Consider the following 16,558-nt stretch of genomic DNA (forward strand, 5'->3'; position numbering starts at 1 on the left):
ACATTTTTCACTATGATTGAATTCATAAATTACTCCTGAAATTTCTGTGGGCCATTTTCGTCCCTCATTCACTATGAAGTAAGGAAATATTTAAACAAGTACTGTCAAAATTGATCTTCCAAAAATGTGACCACAAAAAACCTGGGAAGAAACAGAAACTGTATTTCCCAGATGCAATTACTTGACCCAGCCTGGGGTTCCAAAGCCAAATTCCCACGTCACATAACACATTCACTGTTAAGGGGCCTAATCCACAGCATGTTAAAATCTGCAGAAAGATCCCTTTTCCTTATCTCTTCTCAGATGTTGTGCACTCCATTATCACATCCACGTATGTGTATGTCACACATAGATCTTGAGGAGGGTAAAATAATTTTTTAAGTAAGAAAAATGCATTGAAAATTGATTTTGGATGTGTGACTTTTATCTTTATTACCATCATTAAAATATGTTTGTGATGTAAACACTGTTCAATTTGTATTATACAAAGTTCTTAATATTTTTTGAGGGATCCAGATTGCTTCTATAAACACTTGTGATGCCTGTTCTGATCGCTGGGCACCCTGTTGCATGTTGGAAAACATTAATTCAATAAACAACAGAGACCACATTTGTACAAGTAAAGATGTTCTATATTTTGTTTTTTTCTTTTTAACAAGTGTACAAAGTAATTTTCATTTGCTCTTCTAGATAGTTAATCTGCTTCTCTACTTTCCCTTTATCACATAAAAGAAAGTGAATCACTCTTTCATTCAGGTTTTGTTTAAATATCTATTCAAATTTTCACTTTAAAGTATTTCTTCAGTTTTTGCACCTTTGTAGCCTCCAACATTCTTAAGATTTTCAAGTTTTATCTCCATTTTCCACATTAATTCTCCTCTGTGATCCAGTTCATATTTCAGGTTTTGTATAGCAACATGTCACTGTCATCAGGTTTCCCTTCCAGTCTGCACCAACAAGTCTTTCCCCTATGGATCCATAGTTTTCATTTTGTCTGTCCTTACCTGTCAGTGTTTTTCAAAGTTAAACCATAATCATAGAATCAAATTAAGTTCCTCTTTACCATCACAGAACAAACCATATGGTAAGGCAGAGTATAATTTGCTCTCACACTATTAATTTCTTCCCCTTTGAAGCCAGTCTGTTTCAGTATTTCAACTTTGTCACATGCCTTGAAACTGGACTCCAAATTTTTTGAGCCAGAGGTCATTGCATTGACCTTTTCAGCACTGCTTTCCTTATAAATCAGTAGCATTTGGCTTCACTCACAATTGCAGCACACTCATGCAGAGGAGGGAGTTGTTCTTCCCCAAAAAAGTTCACTTCTGTGTGACCAATGCAGCTTGATAGGAGTGATGGAGGGCCAGCCCAATCTCTGCAACTCTGATTTAGCTCTACAACCAGAAAACAAGATCTTTAGAACAGCTTCTCTGAGAACTAACAAATTAGCTTTGGCTTTCTGGGAGGCTCTAATCAATTAAAAATATTTCCTTGCCTCCACTGTGAGGAAGCTGCTGTATCACTGCAGAAATGAGCTGAGCGCCTCGATGGCTGAGTCAGCAAGAAAGCGGGCGGGCTGCACGATCACTGTTCTCCTCTCGGCTGCATCCTCAGTGTCACGTTGGTTTTATGAGATGCCAGACAGAAGGAAGGTATGGAACACACGAAGTGAGGCATAGATGTGGTGATGAGCTCACTTTCTGCTGAAGGCCAGATGCTGCTAAGGCTTCAATCTCAGTCACAAGGTGAGGTTTCACTTCAGCCCAAAAATACAGCACATCCCTTGTAGTGTAAGGGACTGAAAAATAGACAAAGCTGTGCCCTGTTCAGAGCAGAAATTAATAAAAATGCTTAGATGACATGCCAAGGAAATAACCTTACATTTTTTCAGTGGCTTAATGACCCCCTCAACCTTTTTTAGAAATACCTTTGAGATTTCTTTTTCCTGCTAACTATCTTCCTTTCATCCTTAATGGATTCAGACAGTTCACCCCTTGGCTTTAACAGAGGAAAGGTCTCTCTCTCTCTTTCTATCTCTCTCTCTCTCTCTCTCTCTCTCTCTATCCTATGCAGTACCCCAAAGCTCTTCTTTGGGGTATTGAATGGGATCTAGCCATGCCTAGATGTCTCTTGTGGGAGGATGTGTGTGTGCATATCTGTGGGTGTACATGTATGATTGTATGTCCATATGTATTTGAGTAGGGGTATCATATCTTTTAGTCAGCCTGGTCTGACAGAAAGAATTTCACCTCAGTTTCTGTCCTCAGTCCACATAAGAAATCAGTGAATTCCCCAAATATGCAAGGTTTTGATCCGAGATGCTTTAAAATTTCGCCATCAATACAAACACTGCAACTTTGTGTACACTACACAACTGAAGGAAAGGCAGTAATTTCATATATCCTGCATACTCTCCCTCTGGAGCAGGAAGCTCTGACAAATCAGGAAGCCATACCAGTCTTTTGTACAGGTGTTTGTAGAAAAATGAATGCTTTTCAAGAGAACTTTCCTCCCAGGAATTGTCACTGCAGTGGAGTCTGCATTTTCCTCAAGAATAATCTTTATTAATAACTTCTATTCTCATATTTGACTACGTTCAGTCTGTTACAGTGTCAATTCAATTTAGCTGTGGCTGATACAATATGGATATATCTATCATTATCCTAGTATTCAGCTAGCTGTATTTTTGAATTTGAGTGATTTACAGAATCTCTTAATCCCAATTCTACAATTAATCTTGCTAGGGACTTAAATCTCAGCTGACTGAAAAATGGTTCATAGGACTTGAAAGCTGCAATATGCTAAATCACCTCTAAATCAAAATTAAAATAACAGAAAACTCTGTTTCCTGCCTGTAAGTCTCCTATGCCTATCAACTAACGGAAAAACCATTCTCAGCACTTGGAAGCCTAGATGGTTTAAATCAGCTGTTGGACTACCAGGGAGGCCCTTTTCCTTTTTAAATATAATTCACAATGTCTATATAGTCTGGTCTTAATGGCAATATTAAACATCTCTTCAAGTTTTTTAATACCTAGCTGTAACATAGCATTAATCTCAATGCACTAAATATCTTTTCGTGGAATTCTTCTTCTGTGGTAGACACTTTCGACCTATTTTGTAAGTTCAGCCTCATGTCTGAGGGGCAATTCTTTTTCTTCCTGGCTTCTACTCTACATGTTCATACTTGTTTTATATGTGATTAGCTGTTAAGGACACTTTTATCTGCAGTGTAATAGAAAAAAGTACAGCCCATTTGACTGACCCCTTTCTACCATCTCTGCAACCCTGATGTAGGCAGGGCTTCAGTCTGCCTCCTCTAGCCCCCCCTTCCCAGATATTGTCATCAAAAGGGTAGCCTTCAAACGCAATGGTCTCCTGTCAACCTTATCCTTTACATTCATTTGCCTCGTCATACTTCTGTCATAGCCTCTGTCACATCCTATTAGCTCTCAGCGCCGTGCTGTGCTGCTCACAGCTTTTTTCAGCTGCCTCCTGCCCTCTCCAGCCTCCTCCTCCTGATGGCGTGGCGATGCCTCACCCGGCGCGTTCCCACAGCGCTGCCTCCTGCGGCCCCTTGGCTGTGCCTCCGCCCTCCCTTGTTCTCCTCACCCAGTCTTTCTATTTGCATCTTCTTGCTGAGAGCAGCCCAGGAATCCTTCATCCATGACAATAAATGGAGTTGGCAGGTTTTCCCAGCAAGTGAAGTCTTTGGGTGTTTGCAGGCAGAAATCAGATGCAGGGGAGTCTTTGAGAGGGTGAAATGGACAACCTACCACCAGCAGGCCATTGTCAGAGGCAGCAGGATCAGCCCCAATCCTGCTCTCCTCAGAGCAGCTCTTCCAGGCGTGTGAGCTGCAGAGTGCAGTTCCCATGCTTGCACCACCTGCAGTGAAACAGTTTCTTCCACAGGTCACATCTCTAGAATGCTCCAGACCTGGCAGTGTTGAAGGCCAGGTTGGGTAGAACTTTGAACAGTCCAGTCTAGAGGGGAGGTGTCCCTGCCCACGGCAGGAGGGTTCACAATGGATAATCTTCAGGGTCCCTTCCAACCCAAACCATTCTGTGAGTCTGATCATCACCTGATGTCTTCAGGTGATGCTCAACCAGCACGCAGCGGTACAGGGCTCTGGACAGCTCAAACCCAGATGGCTGCTTAAGAAAGTGTGATGTCTCTCAAAATGACAGAATGAGAGTTTTAAAGTGGAGGACATAGATGTGAGCAGAAATATGTTAGATTGAGGAGAGAATCAATAACTATGTTTTATTGTGGATAAATGCAAAATGTGTATTTGATAAGGCAACACCATGGAAATCTCTGACATTTCCTTTCAATTCATTTATCTGATAATTCTTCTAGTAACTGGCAAATTGAATTGCCAATGATTCTTCTAATGAATAGCCTCTTTATTCACTCTGTTTACAATACTCTAATTTATATCAGTAGTTTCTATTGATTTATTTAATCTTGATGCAAACAGCTCTATCTAACTAAACACCTCCTGTTTTCCTTACCAAGACTTAGGTGGTTTATGGTTTTATCCAATTTCCTGTGAATACCCAGTACACTAAACTCTTTAAGAGGGCCTGTAGAGGCATTGTTTGGGGAATATCTTCTGCCTCACAGCATTGGTTTTAATATTGCTTGTCAAATATATTTTCAGAAGACAATTTGTCTGTTGGAAATTTCAGAAGCTACATAATTCTGCTGTATCAAGCATGTTTTACTACTGCATAAAACCCATGTGATCTAAAAATACATAATATGTCAATGTTGTTTCTTGTCCTCTTTTACACACAGAGAGATAAATATACACAGATGTGAGAGAAAGACTTTTTTTGCACACCATTACTATAAAATGAGAGCAGATGGACTGATCAGGACAAAAAACTACTACTTTTGAAGTCAGTCTTCCTAGGACTTCTGATGTATGGAGTACCTAAATACCCAAAAGTTGGAATTGGGTGAGGAAGAAGAGGCCCCTGTTTCTTAGAATAAAGTCTAGGAATAAAGTCTAATGCCTGGAGCACCATGCAGGAGCACTGTGGTGAACTGAGAGAGGTGTACATGTAGGACAGTACAGCCTGCATGCTTTGAACTTCAAAAGGGAGGTTTTATTTTATAAAAGTTAAATGGCCAGTAAATCTTAAAAAAAACTCGCTCTCTATAAAAGAACTTTTTTTGCTGACTTTCCATAAGGAACTACTAATTGTAAGAATGATTATGCTGATTATATGAAAATCATTTTATAAAAACTCATAGTGACTTTGTCAGAGAAAGCTTTTGATACTAGGCATATTACCATCTTGTTTCTATTCTGAACATCCCTAACCCAAGCAGTAATCCATTTCCCTTGTCCTCTCCTTCTCTTCCTTTGTTTTCAGAAAACTTTGTACTGTTTAGGATTTTTTTTTCTCTCTTGGATACATCAAAGATTATCATGGTCCCTTTTTACCTTTCCTGCTGTTAAATCTGTGTGCAAAACGAGTGCATTTATATAATATAGATGTTTAGTGCTGCTGTGCTTATTCAGTTTTTTCCCCTGCAACACTGTTCAATGAAACAGTGTGAGTAGTTACTCAGCTTCATAATTACAGCTAATATAATGAATAATTACTCCCATTGCATACTGATTCATTTTCAGTAATATTAAAGATAAACTCATGTGGATGCTATTATATCCATTTAAATTGTTACCACTTTTGGCTACTGATGTCTTGCATGGTGCATTTCGCCAAAGAAGCACAGCACAGTTTGCATTCTCTGTAGGTCAAGAAAATGTAATTACAGTTTATTATTTTCTTCTAATGCAGATACTATGTATTTTCCTTCAATAAAATAAATTATATTTGTTTTTTACCAAGTAAAATTAGATGTAATCAAGTGTTTTGAGAACTGGATTAAGTTCATTTCTTGCTGTAAACTTAAAAAGTACTCTTAAATAGTGAGCATCATGGGCAGTCATTTTTTGCGAACTCTGTGATAAATGATGAAGTATCTCAACAATTGTTCATGTGCATGCTACAAATATGTACTAACAAAGTGGAAATAGTCCATCCTGTCTTAGAAAGGTAGCCTCAGTGCTCATTGATAAATGAAGTGCCCTCTGTAAGAAATTAAAGGGTGCTAATTAATATAAAGGTTATTGCATGAACGTTGTGTCATTCAGAGCTATATACACTTTTCATTTAGATTGTTTTATTTTTCTCATATGACTGAAGAGTGTAGGCCTGATCTTGTTTTTATTTGCTCTGAGTGGACAAATGTATTGCTCATAAAGTCTGACAAACTGAGATGGGAACAACTTAATCTCTCCTGAGCTCTATGAACATCATCATAAATGGCATCATATTTTTTCTATATATACAACCTTTTCTGTATGCAGTACAACTTCTTCCACTTCAGATAGTGCCACTGCAGTTTTATTAAAGCAGAACTCCTGGGGAATATTTGAGGAAGACAGAAATTTCATCTCAAGCAGGCATGCAGGATTCCATCCTTGTAAGAAATGAAAGTTCTTTAAAGGAACTTCCCAAAATCGTGGGAATGAGAGCCCTGGGATCTGAACTCTGCTTCCAGTGTTAGCTGAGCAAAAGGAGGTTGTTTTTGTTTATTTTCCGGTTGGCTCTGGGGATTTTTCCTCTCTCCCTACGCAGTCACCAGGCTCCAGTGACTGAGAAGCAGGAGGTGAGGGTTTGAACCCAAAGAGGCTGATGAAAGCAAACCCTAAGGGCACACTGTAAGCCCTTACACGTAATTTGTAAAACTAGGGAATCATTTCTTCCTGCTGATATGTTTTTGAAGAAGATTGCAACTGAATTTAGTGGAGTCTGAAAGTGTGTGAGATGGTGTACAAGGCAGCATAGTGACTGTTGTGTTTAGACCTCCATGGAAAAGAGAAATAGTAAGTTATTTTAAGACTACATCATGCTGGAAAACTGGTGTTCAAAATCACTCTGATATCCAGAAATTAATTACTTTGCCTTCAACTAGTTGCCTCCAAACACTGAACTGAAATCCATATTAGTTTCCTCTTCCCAGGTTCTATAAACAGTCTTTTTTCAGTCCTAAAACTTACTCAGTGAACAGCCAGACATAGCTTTGCATGTTTGGCATTCAGCAGTAGATAACAGATGAGTTTATTCTTGTTTACTTCCAAAAGTGATTGAATATAAATTCTTTATCATTACCTTTTGGAAGTTTGTTTGTAGTTTTCAGAAGGTAGTCCCATTTTTCCCTATTTCCTCTAATTTGCATTTTCTGACCTATACTTTTATTCAACAAAAATTAAATATGCTCTTTAAATTCCAGAATGAAAGAGACTAAATCCATAGAGAACACTTATTGTTCAAGAAAACCCATACATTTCTCCTCTACCATTTAATTTTCTGAAGGTGACTTTGCCTGCACACCCACACACACTCCTTTGAGCCCCTGCATGGGACTGCTTAGGTGTTTTCATTAGGGGGCAAATGGAATTGGAGTCCACCATTCAAAGGAAATATTTAAGTGACATCAAAGGTAAAAGTATGACCATAATAAAGAAAATGCAGTTCCCATAGAAAGGTGTTAACACATGGTTTCTCTCTACACATACAATAGGAGGACCCTGCATAACCTTATAATGTAAATGTGGTAAGCACAACATCCAGAAAGTTACATCTCAGCATTTCCCACATTATCAGCAATTTGAGGCAATACACGGATGAGGAAAGCAATGTGTCACCCCATTTGTATTCTGCTGCCTCAGGGTGAGAACTCTGTTACCTGCCACTTTCAGGCCACAGTTTCCAGTGTATTAAGGCTGTTATTAATACGGCTTCTTCTGCAATTCTGAACACTGTGATTCTTTTCATTAATTAATTGAATTGATTTTTCAGTATTACAATTAATAAATATAACATATTGTAATTATAAAATAACTAATACATCGATTATTTAAATGCCTGCCTGTCTTAGGCAGGCATTTTAAAGTGCAGTGGCGTATTTGGTGAGTTGGTGACCTTGTCAGTGGTAAGCAGAAAGCCTTATCTTGCCTTTCTCAATCTCACAGGTTTAATATGTACTCATAGTGAAAAAATGCAATATTTCAGGTCTGAGCATTTTCTGAAAACAGCCTTCCAATTGCAAACAGATGTAGTCCCACATACATTTATCCACCAGGTAGCCTGAGATGGCAAGAGAGTGTTGAACAGTTCATGAAAGACTTTTAACTACCTCCATTCATCTCAGTGGCTCTGAATCCTGCCAAATTCCCAGTGTCCTTGCTTCAGTGCTTCAGAAGCAGCTGAGGCAGTGGCAGTGTCTGTCCTCTCTGCTGGCAGCAAAACAGTTACACTTAAAATACACACTCAAATCGATGACCTTCTCTGAAGCAGGTTACAAGCTCAGACTGACCTGTCTATAAATATTTTAGAGGGTATAATTTAATCTGTGCAATGGATTCAGTGTTTCCCCCACATTCAGTGAGACTACACATATTTTATTACTTTGTGTATTTAGATGACACCAAATAAAGTCCTCAAATTTTTCATTGTGGAAGTATAGGGAAGCACCTTTGTTGAGGTAAAATATTTAAGTATAAGCTTTATTTCAACAGTGTAGTGAAAAGTTAGCATACAATACTTAAAATTAAGCAGGTGCTTGCCATAAATCCTGGGACATCCTGCTAGGGAGCAGTCACTGATTCACTTCTAACTGGAGTATAAGAGTTCCTGGAGTTAGTCTACCTGGGGAATTAATGAGCACCTACAATTCACAGGATGGTTCTCCACACCATCTCCCTTTCTGGGCACTTTTGACATGCCGTTTGTGTAAGGTAGTTTATGGCTTTTGTGCATTGGTAACCTTCCTCGTTCAAAATAGCTTTCCTTTGTAGACAGACATTTAATTTTATCACCAAATTATAATTATTTAAATAAATTTTTTTTTTTTTTTATCTCACAGAAGATTTCCTTCCCTCCAAATGCTGAATGTGCTTGGGTTTCTCATGAGGGGGAGAAAATATATCATCTGGCTATAGCATTTGGATTAATTGAGATCATTGTGCCAGAAATATTTTAAATTCTCATAGAAGTCCCAGAAGTGAAGCACACAGGCTGGAAAACAATAAGCAAAACCACAAGTGAAGGGGAAAAATGAAAGAACCTACAAGTATGGAGTGGCAAACTGTCAAATTATCTAATTAATTAGCAATACCTTTAGATGTAGAAGCATTTAAAAACTGGTGAACTGGCTTTGTAGGGTTCTTTGGTACAGAACTCACTGGTGCATGACAATGGGCTCCAAAACATTTTTCCAGATCTATGTGGAAAAGTACTTAGGAGAAAAGGTATTTATTGTTGAATGCAATGTTTTAATACCATAAATCTACTATCTTTTCTTTCCATTATTTTGTCAAAGCTTCTTGATTTAATCCAAGGAGGCAGAATTTTTCAGTGGGCTAGAGAATGATTTCTATAATTATTTTTTAATAGAAGTAAACCAGTGATAATAGTAAATACAAGTGATTATTTCACTTGTATTCTCTCTTCTGCTTGCTGAGTGGCATGATAGTCCCACTGAGATCTCTGATACTGAAGAAAATCAGAAGAGGAGCGTGCCTGTCCCCAGTTTGCATTACTCTCCAGACAGGGGTTTATCTGTGGTAGGGCAGGATTGGGTTTGTAGGCACCCTCAGCTTACATTAGCACTGTCCCAGTGGAGTGAAGAGCACAGATTCGCTGAGTCAGGGATTGCTTTGCCTGCTGTTGTCTCCTGCGTGCTGAGCCCCTCTCCTGGCAGGGCTGTTGCTGGTGAGGTAGATGTCTGAAGTTCTATGTCTTAATTTTAGATTTTAGGAACATGTCATTGAAACCATCTGGGTGTGACTTGTCATTTGGGTAGAACTGATGGAGAAATTAGTCCTTGATGACCTCCAAGAGGTGGTTTTCTCACATTGTCCCTTCTTATCCAGTAGCCCCAGTATTCATTCTGAACTATGAATTCATTCTGAACTCCTAGCTGAGCTTCTTTTAAAATAAAAAGCCTGTGTCTTCACCTTGAAGAAGGAGGACATTATTCTGGACTAAAATAATCTCCTTGGTTTGTTACCTATGGGATCACCTGGAAGACCATATAAAATAGATACAGAAATCATCAAAATAAACTACTAAAAAACCCCAAAAAGTGTATGTAAAGAATTCTACTGATAAAAATGTAACCTAAAATTTGGAAATAAAAGCATTTTATTTGAGCAGCCTTTCTCAAAAATATTTCACTTCAGTTTTTCCAAGAGTCATTGCTGTGATGGCTCTGCTTTTTTTTTTTTTTTTTTTTTTTTTTACAGCTTTATCTATTGTGTCAAATGATGAACAGATGAAGACAGTAGAAGAATCTGTCTTGTTCTGACTTCCTTCAAAGTGTGAAAGAGCTGTGGACTTGAGTTATGAACATTGTCAAGATCAGGGGCTGGAACCGCTTTTTTTTTTGGCCGTATACAAAATAATGAGATTGATAGGACCAAGACAGGAGGAAGCTCAGGAAATGTGTCCCATTCTCAGCCTGCACAAACTGGTTTCACTGCTGGCCACAGCTGCAAGAGGCAGAATTTATTTCCTTTATTTTGTCTTGCCCAGTCTTTAACCAGCAGTAGCAGAGTACCATAATTTCAGCCTGGAAAGCAGAATGTTTGTTCCTATGGTTCTTCATTGCTTAACAATTGTGTAATTACTGGCTTGAACGCTGTTGTACTGAGACACACTGTCCTTTCCAGGTAACGTTCCGGACACGGATCTACCACTGTAACATTAACAGCCAAGGCGTCATCTGCCTGGACATTTTAAAGGACAACTGGAGTCCAGCATTAACCATTTCTAAAGTTCTCCTCTCCATCTGCTCCCTCCTCACAGACTGTAACCCCGGTAAGACAAATTAACTTTCATATCCTCGTTCATTCATCATTCACATTTGGTCAGCTCAGTAATATCTGGTCAGTGCTCTGGTTTACTGGTGCCTACTGAAAAAAACCACAAAAATATAAATTTTAAATGCTATTCATATAAGTAGTATCAAAAGAAAGCAGAGTTTCAGAAGCTCAAGTGCAGTTTTAGTACTGGAGAATAAATTTTTTTTAATTTAGAAAGTTTGATCAGTAGAAAATACCTTAGTATGCATAATTTGGATATTACAACCAGGATATTACCACCAAGAAATATTAATGAGTTAATAAATATTGAAAAGGAAAGCTTTCGTTTAAATATGCTGATAATGTGGTCTCTGAAAAGAATATTAATAGCACTGACAATGATAGATACCTAACGCAGACTCTACAAATAATGAAAATTGGTTTAAATGAGGTTTATTCAATATCTTGGACAGTCAGCACGAGTATTCAAAGCAAGCTGTCATTCTTATTAACTAGCATAGCACTTAACCTCTCCCCTCAGCTCTTTTAGATTTGTTTTTATGCCATTGACCACTAGATCTGTAATTTCCACTTTCTCTTACCCTCTTTACCAACACATAATTCTGACTGTAGCCTTGGAAAACTGTAATATATAGAAATTACTAAAGAATCGTTGAAGAAAAATTCTGTGATCTGTTTATATGTCTTGAGGGTTGTTGCTGGTTTGTTTTTTATTATACACTTCAATATTATTTTTAATTTGCCCAAAGGGCTAAGAATTGCTTTGAAAAGGGCAGAATGTGAGATTCTGACATAATCAGGGGTTGAATCAAAAGCTGTAATAGAATATTGAAATGTTTCAAAACTCAAAATAAGGTGAGAGCGGGCAAAAATGTGATTGACTGCTTTTATTTTCAGGTAGGTTTGTTGCTGTATAGAACATTGAAACCTGTGGTGTTCCTTTCAGCTGAGAGGTGGAGTGATAGAGTGTTACCATTTTAGGCACATTTATTTCAGGTGGATTGAATGCTCTCTTCTAACGTCTCTGAAAAATTGATTTCTGTTAGTGTTTGGCCAAAAATATGCAGAAGTGTCTGTAGGTAGTCAGGCAGATAGATGACAGAAGTGTACAAAAACCAAGTAATATTGGCTCATGTGTCTTAGAGACCAGGTAAAGAGCTAGAGACACTGAAAAGCTGTGTAGGGATTGAGAAGCTGTGTAGGGCAGTAAATACATGCTCTCTCATAGGGATAGAGATACTCTCTTTGAAGGGATACAGTTGTCTTGAAAGCTGGACAGTTTCCAGCAGTGATTTGACATTTAGAAATTCACTACTTCTACCTTCTCAATCTTAAATCCTTACAGATGCTGTCAAACAACAGTTTTAGCATATCAAGTGTGTAAGAGGAATACTGAAAACAGTTATCCATACCATATTACCATGTACAACATTAACACACCAAAAATGGGAAGTTCTTCCATTTAGCCTCTTTCAGTTAGCAACCATAAGCATTGTCATAACCACAGTAAATAAAACAATTTTATGATGTTTCATTTTCAAATCTTCTCTTTAATTATGAAGTAGTTTTGGATTTTGTCACTGCTTCATGGTAAAATTTTCCCTTTTTTTTTGATGAATTAACACAATTTCTTAATTTGTATCCCGGTCTCACAAGGCACTTTTGGCAGGTATTTTTGAAGTGCTGAGTCATTTTTGCCTTCCTTGGAAATTGCCTGTTTCCTGCCAGGTATTCTTTTATTTAAAAGTGAACTTTGAATGTTAGTGATGTACAATAGAATGCTTACAGAAATTTACAAGTTCTTACTTTTCATCGTATTGCCTAATGTGTTGCAGGTGTACTGCCTGTCCTATTATTTTTTGTGGTATTTTACATTAAAAAATTCTTGATTACTTACCATCAGGTGGGTGGGTGGATGGATGGATAGAAAGATATGTCACTGATACATATGCCATTGAAATATATCACATATATATACACATAAGTAGCTGCAGAAACATGCATATATATTTTTTACAGCTGGGAGTAATTTTCTAATCTCTCAGTCCTCTCTTCATCTAACTAGTCTGCCCTTTTATAAAGGCAGAAACACAACAGGGGTCTCAATTTGATAAGCAACTTTGAACTCTTTTTTCACCATTCATCAGCCAGAAGCAGATCAGGTCAAATGAAAAGGCAACATTGAATATCCCACAAACATAAACACGCGGGATGGGTGAGTCTTCCACCCTGGCCTCTGAAGCAAAGAATCAAGTATCAGTTACCCCCTATTCTTGCATTTATGCAAATCTTCATTAGAACAACAAATAGGAGTAAGAATGGCAGCTAATTTACCCTCAGTCATACACAGTGATTAAACGGCGCTGAAGCACAGCTGCAGCTTCATTGGCAAGCGCTGCTATTCTTCTCCGGCAGGCTGAGCAAATGAAAAGAGGTGTTTGCTCCTGCCGCTCCTGTCATTCACACAGTAATCTACAAAAGCCACGGAGAGAGTCTCTTTCCTCCCTGGTTATACATCACCGCCCTTTGTTCCCTATCGCTCCAGGCAGGAGCAAGTTTGTCCTTTTTAAACAACTAATACAATCCTTTACTCATAAGCTGTCTCAGACCCCTCAGTCCTGATTATTATTAATTGTCTCTGTTTTGCTTGGCAGTATCAGCCACTAAACAGTGTTAATGAAAGGTCTGAATTTTGTAACAGCTGGCTGACTTTTCCATGGGGGGAAGGGGTGTTGTAGGGTTTGTGTATGACTGAACCCGTGTGCATTATCTGGGAGTGCAAGAGAGCCAAGTGTATCAGAGAGATGGGAGAAATGGTGGGATACACTAGCCCAGTCCAGGCATTAGTATTTTTCTTTGAGGTGGTACTCAAGGCCACAGCACATGTCCCTTTGTACAAATCAAGGCTCCAGTCATGTAAATACTTTGGCATGCGCATGAGCAACCCCACAAAACCTGATAAATACCTTTACCTGCATGAAAGAGAGAGAGGGAGAGAGAGTGAGTGAGTGAGTGAGTGAGTGAGTGAGTGAGTGAGTGAGTGAGTGAGTGAATGTTTATAGGCTTTATGCTTGAGTGCTGAAAATGCCTGCTTCCAGTGTTAGCTGCTAGGGCTGGCCTGTGTGGGCAGTTAGTTACTGCAGAGTAACTCCATGTGTGGATACTCCCCACTTTGAAAATGTATTAAGTTACAAAAACCTGTCGTGCTTGGACTAAAAGTCAACTATACTTTAAGTGTTCAAGCAGAGCCTGGGGAGTGTAAATTTCCATACTGCCTTAATCCAAAGAGCTTTCAAGTGCAGATGACCACTGAGGTTTTGTGTTTTACTGAGTTTGAAATGCTAAGCAAATTAATTATTTTTTATAGTTACAGAGCTGGTGATGTTGATCTGGGTCAGAATGTTAATTTTCTCAGTTGATCATTGCCATCCTGACCTTGCCAAAGGTTCTTGAGCCCCAGGAAAAATATCATTTGCAAATGCTTCAGAGAAAATAAATTGTAACACTGCAACACTTTTCTTTGCATGGCTTCCTTCTTCACATTCGAAATCTGAACTTGGCTGGCCTGATTATCCATGATGTCTGAACAGTCTTAACATCAAATCATGTCTGCTTAATAGCATGCAGCTAAGCCTTGATTAGAACATCAGAACAAAGCCTACCTCTCTCTCATCCAGCCTCTTCCTTTCTGGTGTCATGCTTCGGCTCTGGCTCCTTACCATTTTCCCCACGTGCAAGTTCCACGGTCAGTGGTGATTTTATCCCTCAGTTGACATTCTGGAAACAAATGCTCTGCTGCTGCTTCTGGCCCTCTTCCCTGCGTGGCAGCTGTGCCCCTCTGTGAGCTCCTGCAATGGGGATGTGCCAGGGGGTGCATACAGAGGATGAGTGGCAGAGTGTGATGTGGCCAGCCACGATTTTGCTTTCCCACAAATATTAGCCTGAACATTTGGATGGCTACAGTAGCCAAAGTAACTGCTGAAGAGCTCTACAGAGCCTCACTTGCTTTGCTCTTTAGAAACCTCTGCCTGATTCCTAACCTGAGCTGACTCACAGGAATTTTATACCCACTTGTTTTTAAGCAAGTCTTGTCCTATACCTTAGGTGACCATTTTTCTGGTTTTCACTCCTGGTGTACTAATTAAGAACCATCCTCTTCCTTCTTGTCTTTATTTGATGCACACTACCAGACCTGTGTCTGTGAGTCTCCTTCTGTAAGAGAGGCTTTCTGTTCCCCTGCTCATCCTCACTGCACTCATCCTTCCTGAATGCTCCTGACTCTTGCAGTTCACTGGGGCATAAGGCACAGCTAGACAGACTAACCTGCTCATCATCACCGTCATCCAGGTGGAAATATTTACTGCTCCTTGTTGGATGTGCCTATCTCACTTGGCAGCCCCACTGAAGGTTATTTCTGTCTTAGCCCTGTCATCTTCACTCTTTGTCTGCTTTTTAACCCACTGAGTGAAATGGTGGAGAAAGGAAAAGAGGAAAAGGAAATAGGAAAAAGGAATAAAAAGAAAGGAAGAGCAAAAGAAAGAAAAAGGTTTTGCTAGAAAGGGCAAAACCTCTGCATTAACCTCTGGCAAAGGATATGATCAAAAAACTGCCTGCAGTACCCACTTCACTGGGGTCAGCACTAGTCAAGTTGGTTGTTCTGCTCTCAGATGCTTCAGTGACATATTATCAGTGTAAAAATGCTTGTCTATTTACCTTTTAAACTCACCAGAACGTGTGAGGCAGTTTGTTTAGTGTTACCTGTGAAGTTTGCTGTGAACATAGTTTGAGGCTGAAGCATGCGTGTCCTCACAATAAATGTACTTATGAGAGTAAATGAGTAGCACCACGTTACTTTGGACAAGTAGCACTACATTACTTCAAAGTGAGACCCATCCATTTTTATAGTAGTTGCAGTTGCACAGCACATCTGAAAAGCAGACTTTGTTAAAAAATTCTGCAATGTACATTGTGGCTTTCAAACCCCGGTTAGAAGTGGATGTGCTGTTTTTTATAAGTACTGCCATGAATCATGAATTTACTAGATGGTTTCATACTTTGTTAACCTACATGAAGTAATGTGGCTGTGCATTTTAATGACTTACATTTACCTAAGCATAGATAAGCAAAGTCAAAGATCCTAAGGTTATGGGGATCTTTACATCTCACTAAGGGACACAAGACATGCTTTTAAGCTTTATTCATATGAGTCATCCTTACATTTTGCCTTTATCTTCCCCAGAAACCTCTTGGTTTTATCACAGAGTAGGTATAACAGGCAATTTTGGATAACATGCTATTGTTGTTTTCTTGTTACAATTACAAGTTATCCATGTGGTTTGGCATGATTTAGGTCTGCCAAAAGATATTAACACCCTTACATACACCTGCATGAAGGTACTGGTATTTAAGAAAATTTAGAGATGGGATTCAGTTATTACATTATTCTTTTTCCTTTTTTTATTTTTTCTTTTTCCTTTTTTTTTCCCTCTTATCATTTTCCTAAGGGTGCGTGAGGTTCTGTACTCTTGTTGCTGAGGGTATAAAATCTCAGTTCTGTCATCATTTGCAGAAAACGATTCAATAGTGTAATTTAATGCATATCTTTGATCCTCAGTGGAATCTAAAACAGCACTTTGGAGAGTGATTTTTCA

At 38.8% G+C, this 16,558-nt stretch overlaps 1 protein-coding gene across 3 annotated transcripts in view; it reads left to right on the forward strand.

The window, feature by feature from the left end:
* LOC128817111 (ubiquitin-conjugating enzyme E2 E2) overlaps window positions 1-16,558 on the forward strand; it is a 201,388-nt gene that overhangs the window by 167,757 nt on the left and 17,073 nt on the right. For all 3 annotated transcript variants that reach the window (XM_053995278.1, XM_053995287.1, XM_053995298.1), the window contains one exon: window positions 10,755-10,902. In XM_053995278.1, the coding sequence (XP_053851253.1) occupies window positions 10,755-10,902 (148 nt within the window). The remainder of the gene's footprint in view (window positions 1-10,754; window positions 10,903-16,558) is intronic.

Source organism: Vidua macroura, chromosome 1, assembly GCF_024509145.1.
Source record: "Vidua macroura isolate BioBank_ID:100142 chromosome 1, ASM2450914v1, whole genome shotgun sequence".
Lineage (NCBI taxonomy): Eukaryota > Metazoa > Chordata > Aves > Passeriformes > Viduidae > Vidua > Vidua macroura.